This window comes from Corvus kubaryi, unplaced genomic scaffold (assembly GCF_017639235.1).
Source record: "Corvus kubaryi isolate FWS band 111438036 unplaced genomic scaffold, C.kubaryi_AGA036_p1.0 split3-73, whole genome shotgun sequence".
Lineage (NCBI taxonomy): Eukaryota > Metazoa > Chordata > Aves > Passeriformes > Corvidae > Corvus > Corvus kubaryi.
This window is the reverse complement of record NW_024582091.1, coordinates 40,648,556-40,672,230: the sequence shown is the minus strand read 5'-3', so window position 1 is coordinate 40,672,230 and position 23,675 is coordinate 40,648,556. Positions and strand designations below refer to the sequence as shown.

Genomic DNA, 23,675 nt, shown 5'->3' with positions numbered 1-23,675 from the left:
TTAATAAACAAGTTACACAAATAAAACTGCTTGTTATTTGCATTCTCTTCCTTTGCAAGGGGAAGGAAGCAGGACTTATAAATATTTTACCTGCTTGAAAGCTCATGGTTTGTTGTTTTTCTTTTAAGCAAATTCTGGCTTATCTCTTTGAAAATGAAAAAGAACAGTGAAATGATAAAAGGAAGAAGTGGTGATGCACTTTGAGTATATGAGAGATAAAAGTCAACAGAGAGAAAGGAATAAAACCAGCTGAAAGCAGGAGCTGGAGAAAGTAGGCAGAAAAAAGGCACAAAAGCATAAATATGAAGAAACAGAAATTACAAAGGCATCACTTAATGTCAAAAGCTATACAGGTCAAGATGTATGACATAGGTTTGCTTTTGGAGACGTAGGATTTGTTGACTCAGAGAAACGTATTTCTTCCCTGCAGAGTATTCCAAAGCACAGGAGATACAGCTCTGGATGTATGGATGTCAAGAGTAAAATAGAAGGAAGGGAGGGAAATCACACTGAAGGAACAAACGAAGTGAAGGACAACTGTTTACGTTAGCATGCTGCTTTCCAAGGAATTAGCTGTCAAAGTAATCTCTTTCCTACTTCCCCCCATCCCTGCCTGTAACCAGGGAATGAGCTGAATCATGAGTACCTATTTTCAACTTTCCAAAACCAAAGGGAACAAAATAATTTATTTCCACTGTAGCAAAAAAGAACAAACATTTCCAAGAACATACAGGGTACCTTCCTCTTCAATGGCAGTTTGACCTTACATTTCAGACACACATGGCACATGTTCATTTAAAAACCACTTTGCTCCACAGGTACATGAAGGACTGAAAGACATTTCTGTCATATTCAATAAATGGCTGGTTAATGAGGAACGCCATAACCATATCCAGCCAATAATGGCAGTGACACTTAACACCCAGGATGTCATCAGTGATCAATAAATAGTAACTTCACACTACTAGGAATAGACACAGCTAGAAAATGCTTGAAAGCAACACTCTTCAATAAGAGACTCCCCTCTTTTTCTAACACTGACAATCCTCTGCAGTTTAAACATCACAAACATACTCAACACCATTCTTACAGTCTTTAGATTTGGGTTTTAATTAGCCTTCAGAGGATGAGTAATAATTTTTCAATGCAAGTGCTTTCTAAAGACCAAAATCTACCTTATCATTATAAAAATGAAATACCATTGCCACCCTCTACTTTGATTTTCCTCAGGAGAGTGAAAGTGATACAAGAATGACTCAGGACCAGTACACACACAGAGAATTTATGGTTATATTATATAAAGCCCAAGAATCCTCCCTGCTTCAAGACTGCCAGTTAGAATAAGCACCAACTATATATGAAGATGCTTGACTAAAAATCTCGTCAATCACATATGGTTACACTGCAAATATTCTCAAAGGCATGATGGAAGTTGCAGAATTCAACTCTGGTAGAGCATGTAGGTAGCTCACAGTAGTGATGAAATCAGAAGGGAATGAACAGCTAGCAGCATATCCTGCTCTAGCAGTTCTGAATCATGCAGCTGCAAAGAAAATCTATCTCTGAAAGATCAAAATGTTAAAACATATAAATAAATTGCAAATGGTGACTTAATAAATCAGTTTTACAATCCTGATTATAAGACATTGTACTTTCAATCCTACATTTACATTCTAGTATCTGCAGGAAGTCCAGCAGGCTTCAGAGGCTGTGCTGAAGGTGATGAGACTGCACACATACAGAAGTGTCAGCCCACATAGAAAAAAAGCTTAATCATGGCAAACAGAATAGAGTAGCACCCAGTCCTGATGCAATACTATCAGATTACACCTTTAATACCCCTTTAAAACCAGGAAAGTAAACACACTTGCAGTGTGGATACCATCACTGACTGTGTTATTTCAACTACTCAAATGATATTCAAGCAGCTTCATAATGTCTGCAGAAGATTTACATTTAATAAATCCCTCTAAAGTAGTCCGGAGCCCACTAATGACAATTCATCTGCTGAACTCACATATACATTTAGCCACTGGTTACCTACTGAGCATTTTTACCTTCTTTACTGCTACTTCTATTGTTAAGATGATCTGCATTTAACAGGTACAATTTAGAGTTTGTTAATGTCCTTATCTTCTTGCTTGAAGACACTAAGTAACAAATGACCTTTGTTTTTCAACTGTACTGCTTAGCAAAACAAACAATTTCTGGAGGCAGCACTGAAGCTTAGTTATAAATAATAGTTCTTCTTGCAGAAAAAAGTAACTTGAACATATTATCCTGCCACAAGTACAATAATTTAAAGCAGGTAAAGTAGCACTAAACCTTTAAGACAACTCAATTATTTTTATAGGAAGTGTTTTAGCAGTGTAAACTTCTTTGTACTTGGTTCCTAAATAAAAATAAGTAAATAAAAGCCACAGTATGTTGCTCATATCAAGTGCCTAATTCTTTACTGCCATGTGTAGTTAATTTAACTACTACAACATAAGAGCAAAAATCAGTATATTTGATTTGCTGTCGCTGTGTGTTCACTTTATATAGATGAAAAGGACTCCAGAGCAACAGAGAAAAAAAAGCCCTAGAGGGACACCAGAAGCTGGCTTAGAAAATAGAGAGTTCAAACCTCCAGCAAATAGAGCTTAAACTAAGATTGAACTCACATATAAGTTACCATCACAAAGAGAAAGTAACGCTGTTACCTAGTGGTGGAAAGCTACGTACATGCAAAACTGTACAGCTCTTATTTTTTTTCTTCTCATTTCGAATTCCCATCTACAAGCTATTAAATGATTTCAAGAGGGGAAAAAAAAAACCAACATGCCTGATTCCTAAACGAATGAAAAGTATTGCTTTTCTTGCATTCAGTTCGGTGACAGAGGATCAGTATTTTTGCATGTGCCAGTTTTGACTCTCAGAGTAATTGACAGACAAGGAGCTTCACCATTTCCTAGTCATCCCAAACCTGCTGTTTTACACTCCTCTTGCAACACCACCAGCAAGAGCTGGAAACCTGCGGTATAAAAGCTCTTCAACCTTAATCCTCATTAGTTTTCCACAGAGTATGAAAACCCAAACTGTATTGTGCACCCCTCAGCATCTTATCAGATCATATTTTCAATTATATAAACCAGTATTAGCAGAATTCAGTCAGCATTCTCTCCTAAATAAAAAATGTTAATTTTGCTTTCAGGCAGAAAATAAGTAACTAGAGGAGGAGAAGGAATATACAAAGACTTTAAAGCCACTTACTCAAATGCAAAGAAGAGTCCACTGGTGACCAAGATGAGAACAAGAGTCAGGTAGAAGACTCCAGTCTGTCGAGCCATCATGATCCTCCCATTGCAGAAGAATTTGTTTCTTCCAGGAAAAACCTCCCATTTTCTCTTGGGAACTGATTTCTTTTTCTTATGGGGAGACTCCATGGGAGACGAAGAGCTGTGTGTGCTGATCTGACTGTATTCACAGTCTTTCATGGGCCCACTACCACCTCCAGGAGTCATCAAGAAAGAGTAAAACGTGGGGAGAACCCCACCAAAAATATATACAAATATATATGTGCAAATATTCTTCTGACCAAGAGAGCCCTCTCCACCAGCCCCAGTTAATAAAAAAAGCAAATAAAATGATGAAAAGTCTGCTACCAGACTAGCAATAGGTGTATCATGCAAACATCACTTAACTCTTCAGAAACCAAAGCTGTCATATCAGAAACGCTTGAGAGGGATCCTTCCTTCCTCCACCAGTTACAAAACAACCACGTAGACAATCCTTTTAAAAACAACTTATCACAAAACAGGACAAAAAGAAAAAAAAAAAAAATTATAAATCAGTTAGGCTCTCAAAAAAAAAAAAAAAAATCAGTCTTTTTTTATCAAGTTTATTTTCAAATGGGAAGGTTTTTTCCTTCCCACGCACGCCCTGAGAGTTTTCTCCGAGGGTCAGAAGGTTGGTCAAGGCAAAGTTTAGCAATCGAGTCTATCATTCATAGAGATTTGTTATAATCCTCCTTTGCGCAGCAGATTCCACTGCTAAAAATGATCATTCTTAAGACGTTCCCTCGAGAGACACGCGAAACAAATCATTAAGGGGGAGGGGAGGGAAAAAAAAAGAAAAAAAGAAAAAAAAAAGAAAAAAAAAGGCAAGTAAGGAACCAGGCTGCAACTCCAGCTTCCGAAGAACACTTCAAGCTCTCCTCTTCCTGAAGCCGCAGTCCAGCGGGAAGCGGCCGCCGCTCCGCGCAGACCTAGGGGCGCAGAGCTCCCCTGTCACCACTCCACAGGAAGGGATTCTCCCGAGCCCGTGGCAGCCCGGGGCACGGCCGGTGGCCGACAGACACCAGCGCCTCGAGAGCAGGTCCTCCTCATCCTCCCTGCCCGCCGCGCCGCTCAACCCGTGCCTCCCCCTACACAACAGGTCCCCGCCGCCGCCTCATGCTCCCCAGCGCCTCGGCCCCGCGGGAGGGAGGTTGGGAGGCAGGGGAGAGGCAGGCTTGGCCGCCGCTAGATCTCTGCCAGGACTTCTCCCTCCCCGCACCATCCTCGCCGCCCGGCTCAGCGCCGCCGCGGCCGCCCGCACCCCGCCCCGCCGCAAGCTCTCGCCCACGGCCCGCGGCGGTGCCGGGCCCCCCCCTGCATCCAGCCCCCTCCTCCGGCGCACAGGAGCGGCTCCCCGCCGGCGTCCCTGGCTTCGCTGTGCTCTGGCCCCGCAGCAAGGTGAGAAAAACGCCCGGCTTCCCCCTTCGCGAACCAGAGAGCGGCGACTTTCTCTTCACCCTTCTTTAGGAGCCTCTATCCAGGTTTCCCCCCGGCAGCCAGACCCCGAAGCAGCAGCTGCCACCACCTCTTCATTTTCAGGGGGAGGCGGTAACCACCGCAGCGCCGGCCGCCCGCCCGCCCGCGGGAGGAGCCGGCGGGGGACGGGACCACACAGGCGCGCACCCTCCGCCGCCCTCGGCCGGTCACTCAGCCGCTTCTCGGCGACAGGGCAGCAGGTCCACGCAACCAGCCGGCCCGGCCCGGCCCTCTCCTCGGCCACTGGAGCGCGGTGACTGCACTAACTCTTCTCCATCGCTACCTCCCCGCAGGCAGCCGCCCGCCGGCCGGGCTGAAGGCGCAGGGTAGCGAGCCGGGCAGCGGGTGTCCACGCTGGAGCCCCGCTCCCGCTGCCGCCGTCTCCCGCTCAGCCCTCGCCGACCCCGACGCACGCTCCGCTGAGCCGCGAGCGGTGTATGCCGCCAGCCCCGGCCGGTGGCCGCGTCCTGCCCCGCTCTCGCTGCCGGGCCGCGGGCGGGCGAGTCCCGCCAGCCAACGATGGGCACGGGGAAGCCCCACCCGCGGGGCCCGACCTAGCGGGACCAGCCCCCTCCCCGTGCGGACTCGGACGCGGCACTCGAGACACGCCCCTCCACCCGCCGGGAATTGTAGTTTCCCTCAGTTGTAGTTTCGCAGCCAGAGGCGGGACGGCGTCGCGCGGGACTACAAGCCCCAGCATGCCTTCCGAGCCGTCCTGGCGGGGCAGGGCGGGGCCGGGCTGCCCCGGCGGCTCTCGGTGGGCGGAGACTCCGCGCGGACCGGCCCGGTCTGGCCGTGCCCCGCATCCGTCGCCCCATGCACGGCCCCGCTTTTCCCCGGCAGCCCCGCGTGCCCTCCCCCGCGGCGGGGACCTATGTCCGGGCTTGTCTTCCAGTCAGGCCGGAGGGCCGGCGCTGGAACCGCGTTCCGTCGGGAGCCGCGCAGCCCCCCCGCGTTGCGGGTCACCCGGCATAACGAGAGGTGGTTCCTGTCCCACCTGCCCGAAGTGCTCGACTGCACCGCTGCTGGGCCAGCGCGCGGCCGTCCCTCCTCCTGCACGCCAGTGCTTCACTGCTCCACCGGCAGCATCCACAGGCTCCATGATGCTGCTGGAATCACAGAGTCAGCTAGGTTGGAAAAGACCTTTGAGATCATCGTGTCCAACCTGTGATGTAACACCGTCTTGTCAACTAGATCATGGCACAAAGTGCCACATCCAGTCTTTTCCTAAAAACAGTTCTAGGGATGGTGACTCCACCACGTCCTTAGGCAGTCCATTCCTATGTTCAATTACCCCTTCTGTTACGAACTTCTTCCGAATGTTTACCCTAAATATCCCCTGGGGCAGCTTAAGACTGTGTCCTCTTGTCCTGTTGCTGCTTGCCTGAGAGAAGAGACCAGCCCCCACCTGGCTAGAACCTCCTTTCAGGTTGTTGTAGAGGGTGATAAGGTCTCCCCTGAGCCTCCTGTTCTCCAGGCTAAACAACCCCAGCTCCCTCAGCCACTTCTCATAGGACTTGTGTTCCAGACCCTTCACCAGCCTTATTGCCCTTATCCACACACGCTCCAGAGTCTCAACATCCTTCCTAAACTGAGGGGCCCAGAACTGGACACAGAACTCAAGGTGCAGCCTCACCAGTGCCAAGTACAGGGGAAGAATTACTTCCCTGGTCCTGCTGGCCACACTACTCCTGATACAGGCCAGGACGGCCACTGGCCTTCTTTTCCACATGGGCACACTGCTGGAAGTACAAGGCTTGTCCACCAATGCTGACATGTTTGTACAGACCCTCACTGTGTCCTGACTTCACATCCCAGAAAGTACTACACATCCCAGAAAGATATGAGCCATGAAGGACACACTTTCCATGAATGCAATCCTTCACCAAGCCCTTCTCACACTGGCACTGGTGGCAGGGAAAACCCAGGGAGGCTTCCCACAGTTAAGGCAGAACCACTCTCAAAGCTGCTTGCTGTTATTTCTGCCTAGTATGTTCTCCATATGCATGCAAAGAAGAGCTATGAAGCTGGTGATGGGTCTGGAGCACCTTATGATGTGCAATTGAAGTGGCAAGGATTGTTTAGCCTGGAAAAAAAGGTGACTTGGGGAGTGAGCTGCTCTCTAGAACTACCTGAAAGGAGGTTGTAGCCACGTGGGGGTTGTTCTCTTCTCCTAAATAACAAGCAACAGGACAAAAGGAAATGGCCTCGAGTTGTGCCAGGGAAGGTTTAGATTGGATATTAGGAAAAATTTATACACTAGAAGTATTGCCAAGCATTGGAACAGGCTGCCCAGAGAAGTGCTGGAATCAGCATCTCTGCAGGTATTTAAAAGACTGTAGATGTGGTGCTTAGGGACATGGTGGATGTGGCAGTGCCAGGTTTACAGTTGAACGCAATGATCCTAAAGGTCTTTTCCAAACGAAATGATTCTATAATTTTATGATCTGCTAGGGATAAGCAGGCATAAACAGTGCTAAAAAGATTCATTTTGATTCATCTTTCGAAGTTTTGCAATGTACTAGCAGAGCTGTGTAAGCTATAGAGAATGGACTAGTTTGGGACATGTGGTAGGAATCAACACTGTTCAGAAAAGCCAAAAGCACACGGAAAAACTTTAGTAAAAAGTTGAGAAAAAAAGTTGATTACAATCCGCCTGCATCTCTCATGGCTGAATGCTGTCCTAGGAGAGACAGCAAAACCACGTGAGGCTGCAGCTGAGTTCTCAGGCAATGTGTTTTCTGTTTTCATAATTTCATTTTTAATTTTGAGATGAAGTATTTATCCCTTTAATACAATAAGCTAATTCTTTATCCATAAACAGTGATCCTGATACAAAGGGACCGACTGACCAGCACTGGGTAACTTCCCTTTCCTTGGAGGAAATTAATTACTTTGGTAGCTAAATTACACAGGGTAGCCTGATAGACACTCTCTTGGTGATTCTACAACCAATTTTATTGATACAAAGAAATAATTCTGGCAATGTTAATGACACATGGGAAAAATATGGAGGGGTGTCTCCCTCTGCAAGGTGTAAAGAAGTAGTGCTTTGGCAGCAGGATGTAAAAATAGTTTCTGATATCATCTCTCATGAAAATGCATTGGCATCGTTTTTCCACACCTGTAATAGATGCTGCTGCATTATTCCTTCCCATCTCCTCCTCCTCTTGTAGTGCCTGTTGTCAACAGTTTGCCTGCAATCTCATAACTTAGATATCACAGCATTTTTTATTCTTTGAAATGGTCTTTATAAACAGCTAATCACTTTTCTTTCTTTCTTAATGAATACAGCATCTATGTATTCAGAACGCTGCTGACAGAATTTTTTTGGTTCACTGACAAGCATTTTTAGTCTTCATTGGGTTTTTATTAGCATATTGCTGGAGCTCTACCTTCAGTGCTTTGACAATATTAATGACTGTATCATGTCAAATGGCACTGTTCTCTCCTGAGATTACAGAATATTTTAGACATTCACGAATAGAGCAAATGGTTTATGCAAAAATGTCATTGTTGGCTTATCTTCACAGGTAGCACTCAGGCTAATTTCAGAAACACTCTTCAAAAGCAAAACACTTGTAAACAATACCAGCACCTCGTTCAAGCTGCTGTCTCATGCCACAGTCCTTCCCTTGGGTTTTAAGACATTATAGTTGAGAAGTGAACCTCAGGCATATTAACTGAGAGAAATACATACAGGAATTTGAGGAGTGCCGGGAAAAATAATTCTAAAAGTCAAATTCAGAGAACAAACACACTTTTATTTTCAATAGTGAATCTACTTTGATTCTAACAGGATCATCCAGTCCTACACATTGTACTTTTCACCTGATAGCCTGTTTTAGTCCCTAATCAATATTAGTATTGCACTGGAATTAAAAGTATTAATCATATCTTTTATGTCAATACCTCTTTGAAGTTTTTTTGAAAACAATTTGAAAACTCCCCTACAAAAAGCACTAAATATAGTAGTATTTCACATGATTCAACGTTATTCCTGAAAGCATTTATTATTGTTTATTCACATTAATGAAAATTGGTTTGAGGCACTAAAGAGTTGAAATCTTACAGTAGGTATGACAAATATTCTCCCTCCATAAAACTTTCTAGGATCCTGTGTTGCAGTATGTATTCTTCTGATTTCTTTGTTTTGACTCAGGTTGATCTCATGCAAAAGATGAATATGATGCAGCAATGTTACCTGGCTTAAAAGAAACCAAGACAGACTATCTTTCTGTTAGGCAAGTGCTAATGAAAAAGCTGTTGCTGCTGGAAATTATTGTCTCTTACCCTGTCTACAGTGTGGAGGTGTCTAAAGGGCAAGTCTTAAAACAACAGGGAAGCTGATTTGCTCTGATGACACGTCACCTTACATATTTAGAACATCTGGTACCGTGCTTCATGGCAGAATCTGCTTGAATGTGTTGGAAGCAGTATCAGGAAAAGTATTTAAATGATTAAAAAACCACAAACTAGCAAACTGTAGCATTTTGGACATAAGATCTCTGTACACCATATATCCAACGCTGCCAAATTGCTTTTTGCTTCCAATCAAAAAAGTGGGATTATATAAACAAATACCTAAAATACTTGAAGTGTCAAATATTGAACTGAAAGTCCTGCTATTCTTACAGATGGAAAGTAAGTTAGGCACTGCTGTGGACACATTTTCTAGGCACATTTTACATATCTTTCACCATTAATTTTGAAAAATAAATGAAAAAAGTTCAAACAAAGTAGCAATAATACCATTGCCATGCAAGACACTGACAGTGTCTTGCCCATTCCATACTTGCTGAATGCTACAGTACATCGTACATGCCAGTTTACAATGTTAAAAGCACATAATCCTAAGAGTTTTCTACAATATACCTGTTTTTCTGACCAAATATTTTTCTCCTTTTTCTGTGCTGTTTTTCAGAAGTTGCCTCTCCCTGCCATAATTTTAGAGCCTTACCAGCTATTCATTTTGTGAAAATACTTAATTTCCTTAAAAAAGGTTTTGTGCAAACTAGAAGTATTACATAGGAGTTGGCAGGAACAGAGAGTGAGAATGCACATCAGAATCACTCTCTAAAGAATAAAAAAATAGTTTTTTACTACAGCAATGTGATCAACTTAAGCAGGTCCAAAAAGCTTTTAAGTGTCTCTAAAGTCTTGCTTTTGAAAGACCAAGGTGACTAGTCATTTATTGTACAGCCTTTGAACAAAGTGTAACATATATTACTTCTCTGCAGTGGGGGAGTTTAGAAGGCAAGATGAGGTCAGAGAGCTTTTTCATGGCAAGTTCTGGAGACCAGAATCAATTTTGTATTTACATTTATCCACTGCATGTTGAAACCATATCTCTTGATCAGGGTGGCTTTTATTTTTCTGTTTTGAAGCATTAGAAACACAGTTGTTTGTAATTTAAAAATCTGAAATTGCCTAATCATATAAAGTCTGGAATATTTTGGTAGTTTTTCAACTTCTAACTTTGGCCTCCTACCATATAACTCCATTGCTTTGGATAGAAATCAGAATTTATGGATATTCTAATTTATTCCAGCAGAATAAATTGACAGTTCTCCTTAAAATGCAATTAAAATCCAGAAGTTTTTGGAACTGGCCATGCTTCCTTGATCAGTGACTGTTTCCAAAGATGAAGGGAAACTGCATCAAAATCTTAAAATTTCAACTGAAAAAAATAAAGATGAGCATTGTATGAAGTTATCAATGTGCTATTTTAAGCCTATTGAACATTTTGTCTTGCTCTAAATTGACTGAAGGAAAGAAAAAAGTCTTTCATTCTGGGAAGCTGACACAGAATATGAGGCAGCCAAAAGAAAGGGCCAAGAAAGTACACTTACATGAGGAAAACCCCCAAATTTTCCAGTTTTACCAGTCACATTGAAAGTTCCCTCACTGGAGCCAGGAAATAATTTTCCTTAGTCTTCCATCATGGATTAGTAGAGTTCACTGCACAAAGAGTGGAGTGAATTACAGTTTGTTTGATGCTTTGCTTCCCCATGAAGAGCCTTGTATTGATCATTGCTTAAAGCAGAACAGCATCATTTAATCAGCCAGTACTATACAGAAAATTCTAATACCCTAATCCCACTTCACCAAGCCAGCTGTTTTCCTTCAGTGGACTTCCTCTTTAAAACCACTTTTTTTTTTTTTTTTTTAGGAATACGCATGGGAAATGAACTTAGCACTTCAGAGCAATAAACAAATGATGAATAAACAAATTGAATTAAATTGAATAAACAAATGGGTCATACCTATTTGTACTCTTTACCACACAACTGCTTTTCAGTTTTTAGGTGTTTTCATGGCAAAACTCCCTACTGTTGAGCAGGGCCTCATTCTCTGTGTTCTGCACAACTAACATCAAGACAAGTCTCAGTGTGAGCAGTGGATGAAGCAAGCTGGATTTCCTCTCCCCATCACACCCACCTCACTGTGCCCCGGGCTCCTCCTGACGCTCCCCACCTGACACCAGCACCACGTACTGTGGCTAATGGGAGCCTGCACTCAGGCTGACCAGGGGCCAGCTGGCTGCCACCACATGACCAAAAGTGAAGTGACATAAGATGGGTGAGTGCTGAGCAGAGCTCGAAGCTCACCAGCACCAAGGGAGGGAGGCCTCTCTCGCTCCACATTTCCTTGCACCTGAACTAGCAGTGAAGGGTGGCAGTTGCCCTGTCCTCTCCTCAGATCCTTCCACCCTCTCCCTTGCAGTCTCACCACACCTTATTGGATGTTTTGCAGAGCTGTCTTGGTACAAGAATATCAGTAGAAATAAAAAACTATTCACTTTTTTCTTTTTCAGCAAGTTAATTTTCTGCTGCTTTATCATGCTGAAATGACTTGGCAAAGGACGTGACAAAAGACTGCAACAAGGGAGGGGCAGGAATACATTGCCCAGGGAAATGGAAGTGAAAGAGGAAAGAGCTTTCCTCTTTAAAAAATATCTATGATATAAATTTGAATACATATAAAAGAAAGGAGCAGAGAGTAGGACTGTAGACAGCAGTTAGATTGGCCTAGGCTGCCACTGAATTTCGGGCTCAACCAGATGTGGTCATGGAGGCATTCCATAGGATGCCAAGAGCTGGCAAAACATGAGAGGACACAAGATGCAGCTTAAAGACAGAAAAGGAAGGGAGAGCAGGACCTTCGCAGCCCGTAGTGATGGGCTGTTAGATAAGCCAGCTCATCATGACTTGCTCGAGTACAACATGCCCAAGTACTTTAAATCAATTTGTCTTTCTTTCATTGATTTTGTAGAAACTTTAAAAAAATATAATTAAACTCGAAGCTTCTATTTTCTTTCCCATTCAGCTGAGCAACTTTCAAATTCTTCTCTGTGAAGAGAAGTCCAACTGACACTTTAAACAATTGCCTAAGTCTGTTCCCATAGGAAACAAAACAAAGAATAATAAAATACACACCTACAAAGGGTCATGCAATTAAAGGGATGCTGTCAACTACAATTATTTTAATTAACCAATTAACATAGTAAAAATGTTTTGGTACTGTTCTTTAACTAGTATCTCCTGTGTAAAAGAATACCGCTTTTACGGGTTTTCTTTTTCCCTCCTGTTTCCTGCTTGAGGCTGTAGAAGGAACTGTACTTCTGGCTGACAAAACAACAGTTGCAAATATGCTCTGGTTTATCTCATATACAACCTTTTTTGCCCCCCTCTGTGTATATTTCCTTATACCTCTTCTTTCTCCTCTCTGCTGCCTCAGTAAACACCCACTCACAGTACTGTGGGAAAGTAGGAACTTATGCTTTGCTGTGGAGTGCAAGAAAGTGACTCCATCCAGCCTATGTGGGAGCATGACACTCATTTTGAGAAAAGCCTTCTTCATAATATAGTTGTGGGCTGTTTCACTGCTTTGGACTACACATTTTGAGCATTTGCAGAAGAACCACCCATTGCTGTCAGTGGAACACGTCACATCCGTGATGTGTGCGTATATGGATTAACACAAAATACATAATAGTTTTCCTGGAGAAATTGGGCAATTAGAGACTTCTGTAAACCACAGAGTGGGGCTACCTGCATCATTAAACACTTAACTAGGCCATCTAAAAATAGAGCTGTTTTTGAAAATCTCTTCGTTGTCACATTCAGCATCATTAACTGGGAAGATTTAGTATTATATCATTGCTTTTCTCTTGATACTTTTTTTTCTTTTCCTGAGTTCCACTTGGTTTTGTGTCTATTCTAGACCTGCCCTCCCTCACTGCATATAGGTTATTTCAGCAAACAGCAATGTTGGTCTTGGGTTTCATACCTACTGCTCTTTCCCACCTTCCTGACATAAAACAACGAGTAAAAAGAATAAGGGAGAACAGGTCATTTTACACCTCTCAGAGCTATTGTTTTCAGGACAATAAGCCAGGAGCACTGCTCAGGGGTGCAGCACTGCAATGACTGAATTAATTTGGAAAGCCTGGGTTTCTTCCCTTCCCCCTCAGCAAACAGGAGAAAAAAATTAGTTCATTTACTTGGTAATTTGTACTCTGTGGAATCTGAATATTCAATGAGCTCTGTATACAAAGGACTAGAATGACTCATGAATCATATGGCTGACAACACTGCGGTAGAGAAAGGGAGTCTGACAATCAACAGAAATATGATACTGATCATACACAAATGTGGTCAGAGGCATACAACAAAACCATTTTTTCTGCTATTTTTGTTCATGCCTTTACTATAATGATCATTCTGATATTTCTGTGAACACTTAAGTGGATGGACTTTGCTCAGAAGTGTGTGCCCAACTAGGTATGTTTATGGCAGCAGAGTTTTAGCAACTACTTCTGCTACCAGTACAACATCTTCTGATGGAAATCTGATTTTCACTTAATAAATGCATATTCCATATTAAAATCAACATGACAGCTCACTTTTAAGTGTTCTCAGAAGTTTGTCTTCATCAAATATGTCCATGTGGGTGTCATTAGACCTTTTTCTATTATTTCCTGTAAGATTATTAACCTTAATTATTTTAACCAATAATTATTCTCTAAAAAAAATCAAGAATTTCTTTTAAGAAAAGCTAAGGGATTATTTGTATGGTCAAGAGAAGGTTTTGGCCAGGGTTCTGAGAACGACTTGTAAATACTCTAGAACATATGCTTTTTACACCACAATAGGAGAATGAGTTTATAAATCTGATTTTTTGTAAGGTTAGTTTAATCTAACTCTAGTACTAATCTACTAGCATTCATATAAATGAATTCTGATGAGCAAATGGCAGTCTGGAGTATAATTACGTCTTAAACCAATAAAACTGTAACCAGCAAATCCAGGAAAACGATTCAGAATTCTAGAGAAAATTATTCATGCAATAAATAATATGCAAAGATTAGTCTTGAGGGCATTCTGAATTGGTATGTTTTATTTGATTAAAAGGAGTGTGGGTACAGAATACCAGAGGGAATAAAACAGGAAAAAAATTTTAAACTCTGAGATAAAAACATAAATATTTACATGCAAAAATGTATAAAGTGGGGTTACATGTAGAAAAATGAAGTCTCCAAACACCCATGAGGAGTGTGAGTCCTTCACGCAAACAGCATCAGCCCTTGATGCCTCAGAGACGGTGAATACTTGGTAAAGCTGATGGCTGAAGCTTCAGCTAGCAGGTGTCTACTCAGAGCTGAGGACTAGGGACAGAGGACATCAAGGGGGAAAAGTCTGGCACTCACTGCCCGTGGAGAAACTGCAGGTGGAATTTTAGGTATACCATACTCAGAAGGAACATCTTGTAAGGGGAAATTATCTGTCAAAACTTGCATTTTCTTTCCACTTCTGAAGATAGGTGCAATTAGGAAGATTTCTTCCACAGAGAAATTCTAACAAAAAGCAAATTACCGGTGGCATGAAGGGGCAGCTCATGGGGATTTATGAGAACCCAATTTAACCTCCCTTTTTTTGTGATTCTCATCCAGGCCATCTGGCGCAGACTAGCTTTTGGCACACAGGTCAAAGCTAGGGCTTTCCTAGCAGACTGGTTTCATCCTTTCTTCACACTCACAGAGCATATTTTAGTGCAAAATCCATCCCACGCTGTTTTTATCTGCATACCACAGCCCTGCCTGTCGTGCATTATGCACAACGCTCAGCAATTGTCTGCTCTAACCACAGTATGTTGCTCAGAATAAGCCTAGCACACATCCGTAACCTTTGTGCAGCCTACACTACAAACACGCCCCACCTCCTGGTATTTTGCTTTGCTTGCTGGCTGCCACTCTACCTGCTCCTTGTGCAACAGCTCAAGAAATCATGACAGCATCTCAGGCCTCTCCTGAGCCTGCCTGAGCCGGATAAACCAACTCCAGATATCACATCTCAATACCTTGCAAGAACTTCTAGACTTATATAATTTTTTTTTTTTCAATAGCTTCATAACTTAGGATGCTTTGCATGTTGAAGACTAACATTCCCTGTGGCACCATGTTATGGTCTGTATTTGGAACAAGCAGCAGATAATCAAAAACTCTCTGCATGCCAGATGCCTGTCTCAGAGTTAGCACCTGCCATTCAGCATGAACTGGCATTCTGGGCAGCCATGCATATTCAGGAGGCATCTAGTACAGATGAGCTTCAGCAAATCCTAGGTGAGCCTGTTTTCAAGATTTTCAAAACCATTCTCCACAGCTTGTGTCCCCACACAGTCTTCAGCAACACTGAAAATATTGATAGGTCTTTGCCCATTGCAGGAAACTCCCCCATTGCAGGAAACAAAAGACAGGATTCACATTCCCACAGGATGTATCCATGCAGTTCTTACAACTACACTGAAGAGAAAAAATACCAGTCATTGTCAACTCTCTACTCTTCCAGAGTGGGTAGCTGGCACTCTCTCCTCCACTGCAGAACCTTGGCTTCTGTAAAGCTGGAAAACTTGTGTTTATTTCAGGCATTGCTGTTTTTTTATCTTGGATGAAGTTCTATACCCAGCCAAGCTGCACACATGCTGTGTTGTGAGGGACTGTGCACTCAGCTTGTTGACCACGTGGACTGCCAGGATTCATGGAATGTCAATTTTCCATGTTCTGTGAGAATTCCTGTGACCGGATATATCCCACACCATCTCTGTATGCAGGGCTTGGTGAACTCTTCAACGTGGAATAGCCCAGTAAAATTTTGTTTTTCAGTCTGTCTATATCTGTCTCAGCACTGCTGCTGCCTCTGAGCAATTGTGAGCCCCGGGGATGGCAGGCAAATATGTGTTAGCAACAACACAGAGTCACAAGCACCACCTGGGGCTGTAGGGCAAGAAAGGCATTACTTTAATGAATGTTCATTCCAACCAGTGCTCACAGGGCATAACAGTTCTCTTCATACATATATATAAAAAAAAAAAAAAAAAAGCACTAACTTCCTTCCTTCCTCTGCACCTCCTCAACAAGACAAATACAAGTTCCCTCTCTATTCAAAAAGACCAAAAAAAACCTCAATCCTCCCACTTCCTTTCCCACCTCCTTCCAAATTCATGAAAAGCACCAGTTTATCTCTTCTCTCCACCAACCTACCCAAAGGATACAGCTTTCCACCTTCTTAAACTTCTTAAGAGTAGCTCCTCCCCTGCCTCTCAGAAGTTGCAGTACTCTTTTCGAAAGTCAGTGGTCAGGCCTGTGCCATGAAAGGCTCACACAAGAACAAAAAACCCAAACTCTTTTGGGCAGATAACCGGATCTCACTGCTTTGTTCCAGCTCCATATCCCCACCAGATGGGGGCAGCCCACATCCCCTACTCCCACTCCAGGAGGCCAGCCATGGAGCTGAGATGAGGGAAGAAAATACCTGCCTTTGAACACCTCAAAATGGATGGCAAGCAGAAAACTTTAAATAAAAACATGTTGTACAATACATGTAGATCTAAGTATTTCTCACAAGTAGAAGAGTTCACCATAATTAACCCCCTTCAATTAAATAAACCCAAGTACTTACGTGTTAAGCCTCCATCTACTGTTGCTATGCAGAGACCGCTTCAGAAAAGAAACGCGGGATTTGGCTACCATGGATAAGGGATGCTCAGGCTGGAAGCTGCTTGGGCCGGTTCTTTGCTTGATGGGCTGAGAGAACTCATGTGGCTCCTCCTTGGATGGGGTTTTAAGCGGGTGTAAGTCCCTGTTAAAAAGGGAAGGTGCCGAGACAGCTTTTGAAGAAACACTCCATCGTATACGACTAGCAGCCCAAGCCAGCGGCAGTGCGGAAGCACGCCCTCTATAGACACTCAAATTTCTTACACCGGGAGTGAGAGAACAGAAATACAACACAGCTGGTGGGGAAATAACTCTCCCATGCTAGGTGAGGATTCAAACCAAGTTTTTATTACAATGGCATGTTTTGAAGAAAAGGAAATTTTCACAAGATTGAGTTTTCAAGAGAGGAAGGAATTCACTGGAGTGACAAAAAAATGTTGTCCAGATCTTGCAAAATGCAATTAAAATTTAAAAAATCAAAGAGAAATGTTGTGATTTCTAAAAATTATGAAAATAAGAATACTCTCTTTGATAGAGAATACTCTTTTTTCAGTAATAATTATAATGGGAATACTAACTTCTAATAGGTAAGGCTTTTGAATTTTGAATGTTAACACAATCTTTTGAGCTTTAATTTAAAAGTTGCTACAATTTATAATTTTATAAGTAAAGAAGCAAAGTTCTTTCCATCCTTAGGAATGCTATTGCACTGTATTACTCTTTATACAATAAACTATTTGAAATTAATTGTATCAGGGGAACGTAGTCGATTGTTGTTTTAACATTTGGGAAAGCAGAATAAATTGTATTGACCAACAAAGATCTCCTTAAAATCTGAGACAGCTTACCTCACTAGAGGAACACTGAGAAATTGTGCTTGTGGCTGCCACTGTTTTGGATGGCCTGCTGGATCCAGTGGTAGTGATGTACTGCTTGGAACAAAGACAAATTAGGTCACAGCATACATCACAGGGGCCCATCATCTGCATGGCCAAGTGCCACTTTTATGCCCTCCAAAAGCGTTTGATGTCGGATCATTTTGTCATGTCTTTGTCCACCCAGAGCAATACATGCCACAACCCTGGCATTTATAAAGTTCAGAATTATACTTTCGTTTTCTGTCAAAGATGAAACTAGGAAGACTCTTCTTCAGTTGCTACTTTCTTGTCTGCTTCATATCAGACAGGAATACTCTTTTCTATCAGTTCAAGGGATCACATTTCTTCACCCACCTGAAGAGGAAGGGAGGAAAGAAAGGAAAGAGGGAGGTAGCTTTCCTCCAGACCTGTAAGTTTCTCTGGCTTCTTCTGAGCTGAAAGCATTTTAAATGTCAGATATGACTCAGAAACTCTAGGCTGCTTAGTAGCTTCTGTGCCTCCTGGTTTTACCAAGTTGATCTTCCAGGTTCAATTTGTCTTCCATGTCCACCAGGGGCTCATATACCCTGTAACAGGGCAAACCATCCATGTTTGCCCACTGGGACATTAGATTTAATAAAATCTGCATGATATACACCCATGCAACATAGGTGCACGTGTACAAACTCCACATCCCCATGCACAGACAGAGCAATGACCCCATCTGACCTTCCAACCTGTCAACATTCCATGGGGCTCATAAAGCATCCTTGTGAGCTACCTCCTGACCCAAGGGCTTATTATAAGATCAGAGCCATAGTTTAAACCAGGTATCAATCTTGACATAAGCAAGAATAATCATACTTTCAGATCAGTGAATGTGACAAAGTGTTCTTAAATGCAGTATTCCCATTTCTTTCTCTGGTCCTCTCATTTCTAGAGAACCAAAAGCACCATCCAATGAACCCAGAAGTAGATGAGAAGTCAGCTGTTAGCTTTAAGTTCTATTTCGGCTCTAAAATCAAAGGCCTCTTTAAAGCCTAATAGAATTATAGACTCAAGTCTACCATTAATAGCATGCATGGTGCCAGTGTAATAAAAAAATGGAAATTCATTGTCCAAGAATGATTTATGAAGTCCAGTAATTCATGTCAGAGTTTCTGCAATGCTGTGATTCTCAAAAAATCTCAGGTCCAACTAACTAACAGTGCTCAGTTAGACATTGATCCTTTAATGAATGCATGCACTTTACTGATTTTATTTTGGCAAAGTTACAAGTATGGAAGCAAGAGAGAAAGAGAGAGAAAGAAAATGTGCAGTAAAACATTAATCAATATTTCTAATCTGCTTTGTATGTGGTGTTTTTAAGATATAAATTTCATCTTTTCATCCTCTGGGACGAATGACTATGGAACTAGTAAATTTCTGAAAAAATGCACAATTTTTAGTATCAAGTTCAGCAGATTATATAAAAAATAGATACAAAGAAGCAAAGGTCAGATTTAAGGATCATTTTAATAACAGGCTTTATTTCAGATCCATAACATACATAATCTATAAAAATAATGCATAGAAAATATTAGTCTATTTTTGACCATTTGTGTCTCTGTAAGCTATACCAAGTGAGCTTACTGATTTTTTTTTAACAGTGTACATTTAGTTTTAATGGTTCAGCTCTTCTTCAGTCATCAATAGGGAGCCTTGTTACCATGGTGACAGACAGATGGATTAATGCAATGTTTAGGGAGATACAGTAGTGCCAAATTTTGATATATATGGTAAGCTGTAATGTACTGCATACACAAGAGGACATGCATGCAGGAAAATCAGGGACAGTCTTCCATATGCACAGAGGGTTTTGACACAATATTCCCACTATCTTCTGCCAGAAAGTGGCCATCTACCTCCCACTTTATGCCCTTCACAAGTACCCTGTTGGAGTCACAGACTCCAGCTGCTCTGAGAACTTACACTGAATGTTGCAGGAGGCCTGCTGGAAAGGGCCGTGTTCAACACCTGATGTGTGGGCTACATGTACCAGGCCATGAAGCTGCCGGTCATCTGGGAGTGACTGTCTATAACCCACTCCTTGACATGCAGCCTGACACCTTCAGCTGACACCTCTCCATTTGCCTGTTTACTTTGTTCACTGCAGGTCTCGTTAATGAGAAAGAAATGCGAGATATACAAAAACCATTGGGTTTTTACAGAGCACAGCCAGATTGTTTGTGGAGTAATCCTTCTTAAAACTTTCACACTTCCTTTACTTTTAAACCTTTAATGACCTGCACCTTCCTCACCCATCTCACTCCCTTCCCTAGAGCTGCTAATGAGCTTTCCTGTTTTCAAAGTATTAGATTAGAGGTTTGTGTCTCGCAAACACCCTCAGACGGAGATGAAATTAATACAGGAAGAAAATGTGTGACAGTCATGCTATGAATACCTGTCATTCAGACTGTGAATCCCCCATGCTCATAGAACTAGGAAATTATGCTAGTTGCATAGTTTTATTTTATTATATTTTACTTTATTTGCTGCCCAACCACTGAATCATTCTATCATTGCCAAACATCTTCAATACAGAAATCTATGATAAGATGCTACTGAAAAGTCAAGTAATTTTAAAAGACAGTTTGACCTGCCAAGTGAAATTCTGGCACAAACTTAGTGCTCTTAAAAATATTTTAGATGTGAAATCAGAAGTGCTTTATCCAGATCACAATATTAATTTATGTAACAAGACTAATTTAATTCAAAATGTTTTCCACCCATCTACACAAAGTGATAATTATAATTCATCAGGAACCTAGCTCTTCTTCCAGGCCTTTTTAAATTGTAATATTAAACTATAGCAATTAAGCTCTATGAATGACTTTGGATATAATTGCACTGAATTGCACTGAAGCCAATTAGGAAAAATATACATCTCGTATTCCTGACAATTAATTTTACAGTTGGCTTTCTCAGCAGGTGACGTACTATTAGCATACACGAGTCGAGTTTATACTGGCAACCTCCTCACAATAAATGAAATGCCAGTCCAATTTCTTCCTCTGCAGCACATGCCACTGTTGAGGGTTCCCAAACTGGTGTCTCTGGCCACATGAGCATGGCCAGTGGCATGGGGCAGGCACAGCAGCTCTCCCACAGGCACATGCCATGCAGCAGCATCTGAACACGGGATCCTCTGCTGCCCAGGGGTGCATGCCAGCAGTGCATCCCTCCCACCCTGCAGCCACCATGGTGTGGGGTCTTACATCAGAGCCAAGCTTTTAGTTACCCTTGCCCATGAACATATTTGTGGAGTCAAACCAGACATCCAGGTCTCAGTCCAACCTCCTTCCCAAAGCAGGCTCAAGCTCTGTGCTCAGAGCAGCTCACTCATGGCTTTATCCTCATGAAATCTTTCTTGAAAGGAAACTGTAAAACCTCTCCAGGCAGTGTGATCTGAGCCTGACTGTCCTTGTGGGAATCTGTTTGAGTTGCCAACAAAATCATCTCTCAGAGCCACAGCAGGTAACACACAGGATGGACAACTCTGTGGATTGGACTGTCACTCAGAGGCCTCCTTTGTCTTCCCAACCATAATTTTGGAGGTTTCCAGTTCTGGCCATGTGGGCCAGGAGCAGATTTTCTCTGTAGAAAATCCTGCTCCCAGGCTGTCACCCAGCAGAACCCAGTCAGCTGGTCTAGTGGTTCAGGATTCCTGCTGCTACCTCAGGTTGCAGCATCCAGTAAAAGTGGCTGAGACGCAAGTACCAGGCCATGCTCTAGTGACACCATGAAGTAATAATTAATTTCTGTTGTTTCTTTTTTAAAAAATTCAGTCAGAAATACTTTTTTTTTTCTGGACAGTGGAGGAGATTTTTCTAATATGGTACAGCAAAGTAACTATTAAAAGTTCTATAATAAAACACATACTAACACCACTAAAGATGTGGTACGCAGTGAAATTAAAAAATAACTTGTAAACATATTTGCTAGGTCTCTAAAGATAGTAGGAATATTACAGGATTTGGGAAGGGATCTGTGATTTTTCTCTCTAGTAAATGTGGGCAAAGCCAAACAGATACAGGCATATTTTACTTGCCAAAAGAGAGTATTATAAACATTGAGCAGGTAATAAAACATGTAATTTAGTAAAGGATAAGAACAGAAAACAAGTGGATACAGGCATATAAGACCTCTGTAAGTTTTCTCATCTCTGCAGCCTCACCTGAATTCTGTCCAAGGCACGTGACAGCCTTGATAGGTTATCAGCTGGTCTGAAACCTGTAGTGCACCTCTGACCAGCCATAGTGTCATCATCCACAATGCTAATTGGGGATATATAACTGAAACCCAGGCCAGATTGCCAAACGGGACTTCTGCCATTCACCGAAACGTGGCCAGGCTGTGGCCATAACAAACAATGCCCCTGCGGTGTCTGTGCAGCATGCTGGAACACCCAGTCTTGTCCAACGTTATGCCTCACATGCACTGCTGAATAACCAAATGGAGAAGTGAAATTAAAGAAGAGGGTTGCATATTCTGTATAAGCAAGCTGCAGTTTAGAAAAGCATCGCTGGGGCTGGGGTAGGTGGATGGGAATCTGGAGATCTGGCCTCTTGGCTCCTGCCTTTGCTGCAGAACCACAGCAGAACCTTGCGCAAAATGATTAATCTCCTCATCACCTCCAAAACAAAAAATACCCCTTTATAAGTGTGCGAAGACAGCTCAACCAGCATTTTTTATGTATTTTGATTCTCCAGTGCAAGGCTCTTCACAATTGTGCATTGTACTAGTTTGAAAACAAACCAGTGGGAGGCACCAAGTCAGAATAACAATTTAATGGAAATTAAATAAAAGGAAAAATAAAAGGTAAAAGAAAACACTGTCAAACTGACAGAGTCAAGGTACAACCTGACACCCTGTTAGGCAGGGTGGTGGTAGCAGTCTGGTAGAATAGTGGCTGCAGTCCTCTGAAGCAGTGATCCTGTAGTAAAAGAGTCTGTTCTTCCTCAAGAAGTCCAATGGTGGCTGTGTAGCTCCTCTCCTCTGGAAATCCAGTGGAAAGGCCTTGTCTCTGGTGTTCAGCCTCAGCTTATATCCACGATGGGATGCTTGGTTCCTCCCTCTGGGTGGAGCATCTCACAATGGGGTAATGAGTCATGAGGCCAAGTGTTGATTAGGCTCATTAACAGAAGATAGTCCGGAGGGAGTTATCTCTGAGTCAGGCGGCAGGACAATGATGGGCAATTAACAGAAAGATAGTCTGGGGGGAGGAGGCAAGGAAACACTGCCCCACCTGATTTCAACACCTCATGAGGATGGTGATAGAATACACTGCAACCCAGGACATGCATACATTTGACAAATGAGCACTGCCTTTTGTCAGTTTTTATGTGATTGAAGTCTACCCATCACTATTCGATGACCAGATTTTTGCTGCAGTATGAGACAAGAGACCTGAGGACAGACTCTCAACATGGGAATTTCAGCCACCAGATCCTTAGGAGATGCACAACAGTAACCAGCTAATTGTAAAAACAGAGGTTTCTGCAGAAACCCAATCATAGCTGCAATTTCTCGTCCAATCGACCAGAAAATTGTTTGGAAATATGTAACTGGTTTTTTCATGCCCCTGCCCGTACACAGTGCTGATGCTGCATGGTGCTTTCAGGAATATCAAAGCTGCCATAAATTGAGGAAATGACCCCAGTGAGTCAGGCAGAGAATAAAGCTCAGCTCTCCTGAGAGCCAAAGGGTAGCTCAACTGCTGCATTGTCTCTCTTTCCAAAACCAGTACTTGGCTCTTTCCCAAGTTCTTTTCCATAATCCAGCTCAGTTACTGAACATGTCAGTTTAACCAGTATTCCAATCAACCTCTTCTCTGTTTTGAATTGGATTTTCAAACTCCAAACAGGATTCTGTGTCTCAGGTGCAAACATTTTTTGCAGTGGCACTCAAGATTTTTGGCTATATAATCAGACGGGTAACTTAGTGAATATATCGAATTAGTGCCTGTATTATGTCCCAGCCAGCTTATCC

At 42.5% G+C, this 23,675-nt stretch overlaps 1 protein-coding gene and 1 long non-coding RNA gene across 8 annotated transcripts in view; both read right to left on the bottom strand.

Annotated features, from left to right (window-relative positions):
• ZDHHC14 (zinc finger DHHC-type palmitoyltransferase 14) overlaps positions 1-4,854 on the bottom strand; it is a 95,862-nt gene extending 91,008 nt beyond the window's left edge. For 5 of the 6 annotated variants that reach the window (XM_042016160.1, XM_042016163.1, XM_042016165.1 and 2 more), the window contains exon 1: positions 3,253-4,204. In XM_042016160.1, coding sequence (XP_041872094.1) covers positions 3,253-3,503 — 251 coding nt within the window. In that variant the 5' untranslated portion in view covers positions 3,504-4,204. Of the gene's footprint in view, positions 1-3,252; positions 4,205-4,749 lie in introns of those variants that run through there. The other variant, XM_042016161.1, reaches the window with a different exon arrangement.
• Positions 4,855-14,168: 9,314 nt separating this feature from the next.
• On the bottom strand, positions 14,169-18,485 carry LOC121658835. Of its 2 annotated transcripts, XR_006014066.1 has the most exons (3): positions 17,637-18,485; positions 16,754-16,933; positions 14,169-16,068 (listed from the first exon to the last, which is right to left on the bottom strand). It is a non-coding gene; the product is annotated as an uncharacterized LOC121658835 (long non-coding RNA). The 2 variants fall into 2 exon arrangements; XR_006014065.1 differs by lacking the exon at positions 17,637-18,485 and having other exon boundaries at positions 16,754-17,046.
• Positions 18,486-23,675: the final 5,190 nt, after the last annotated feature.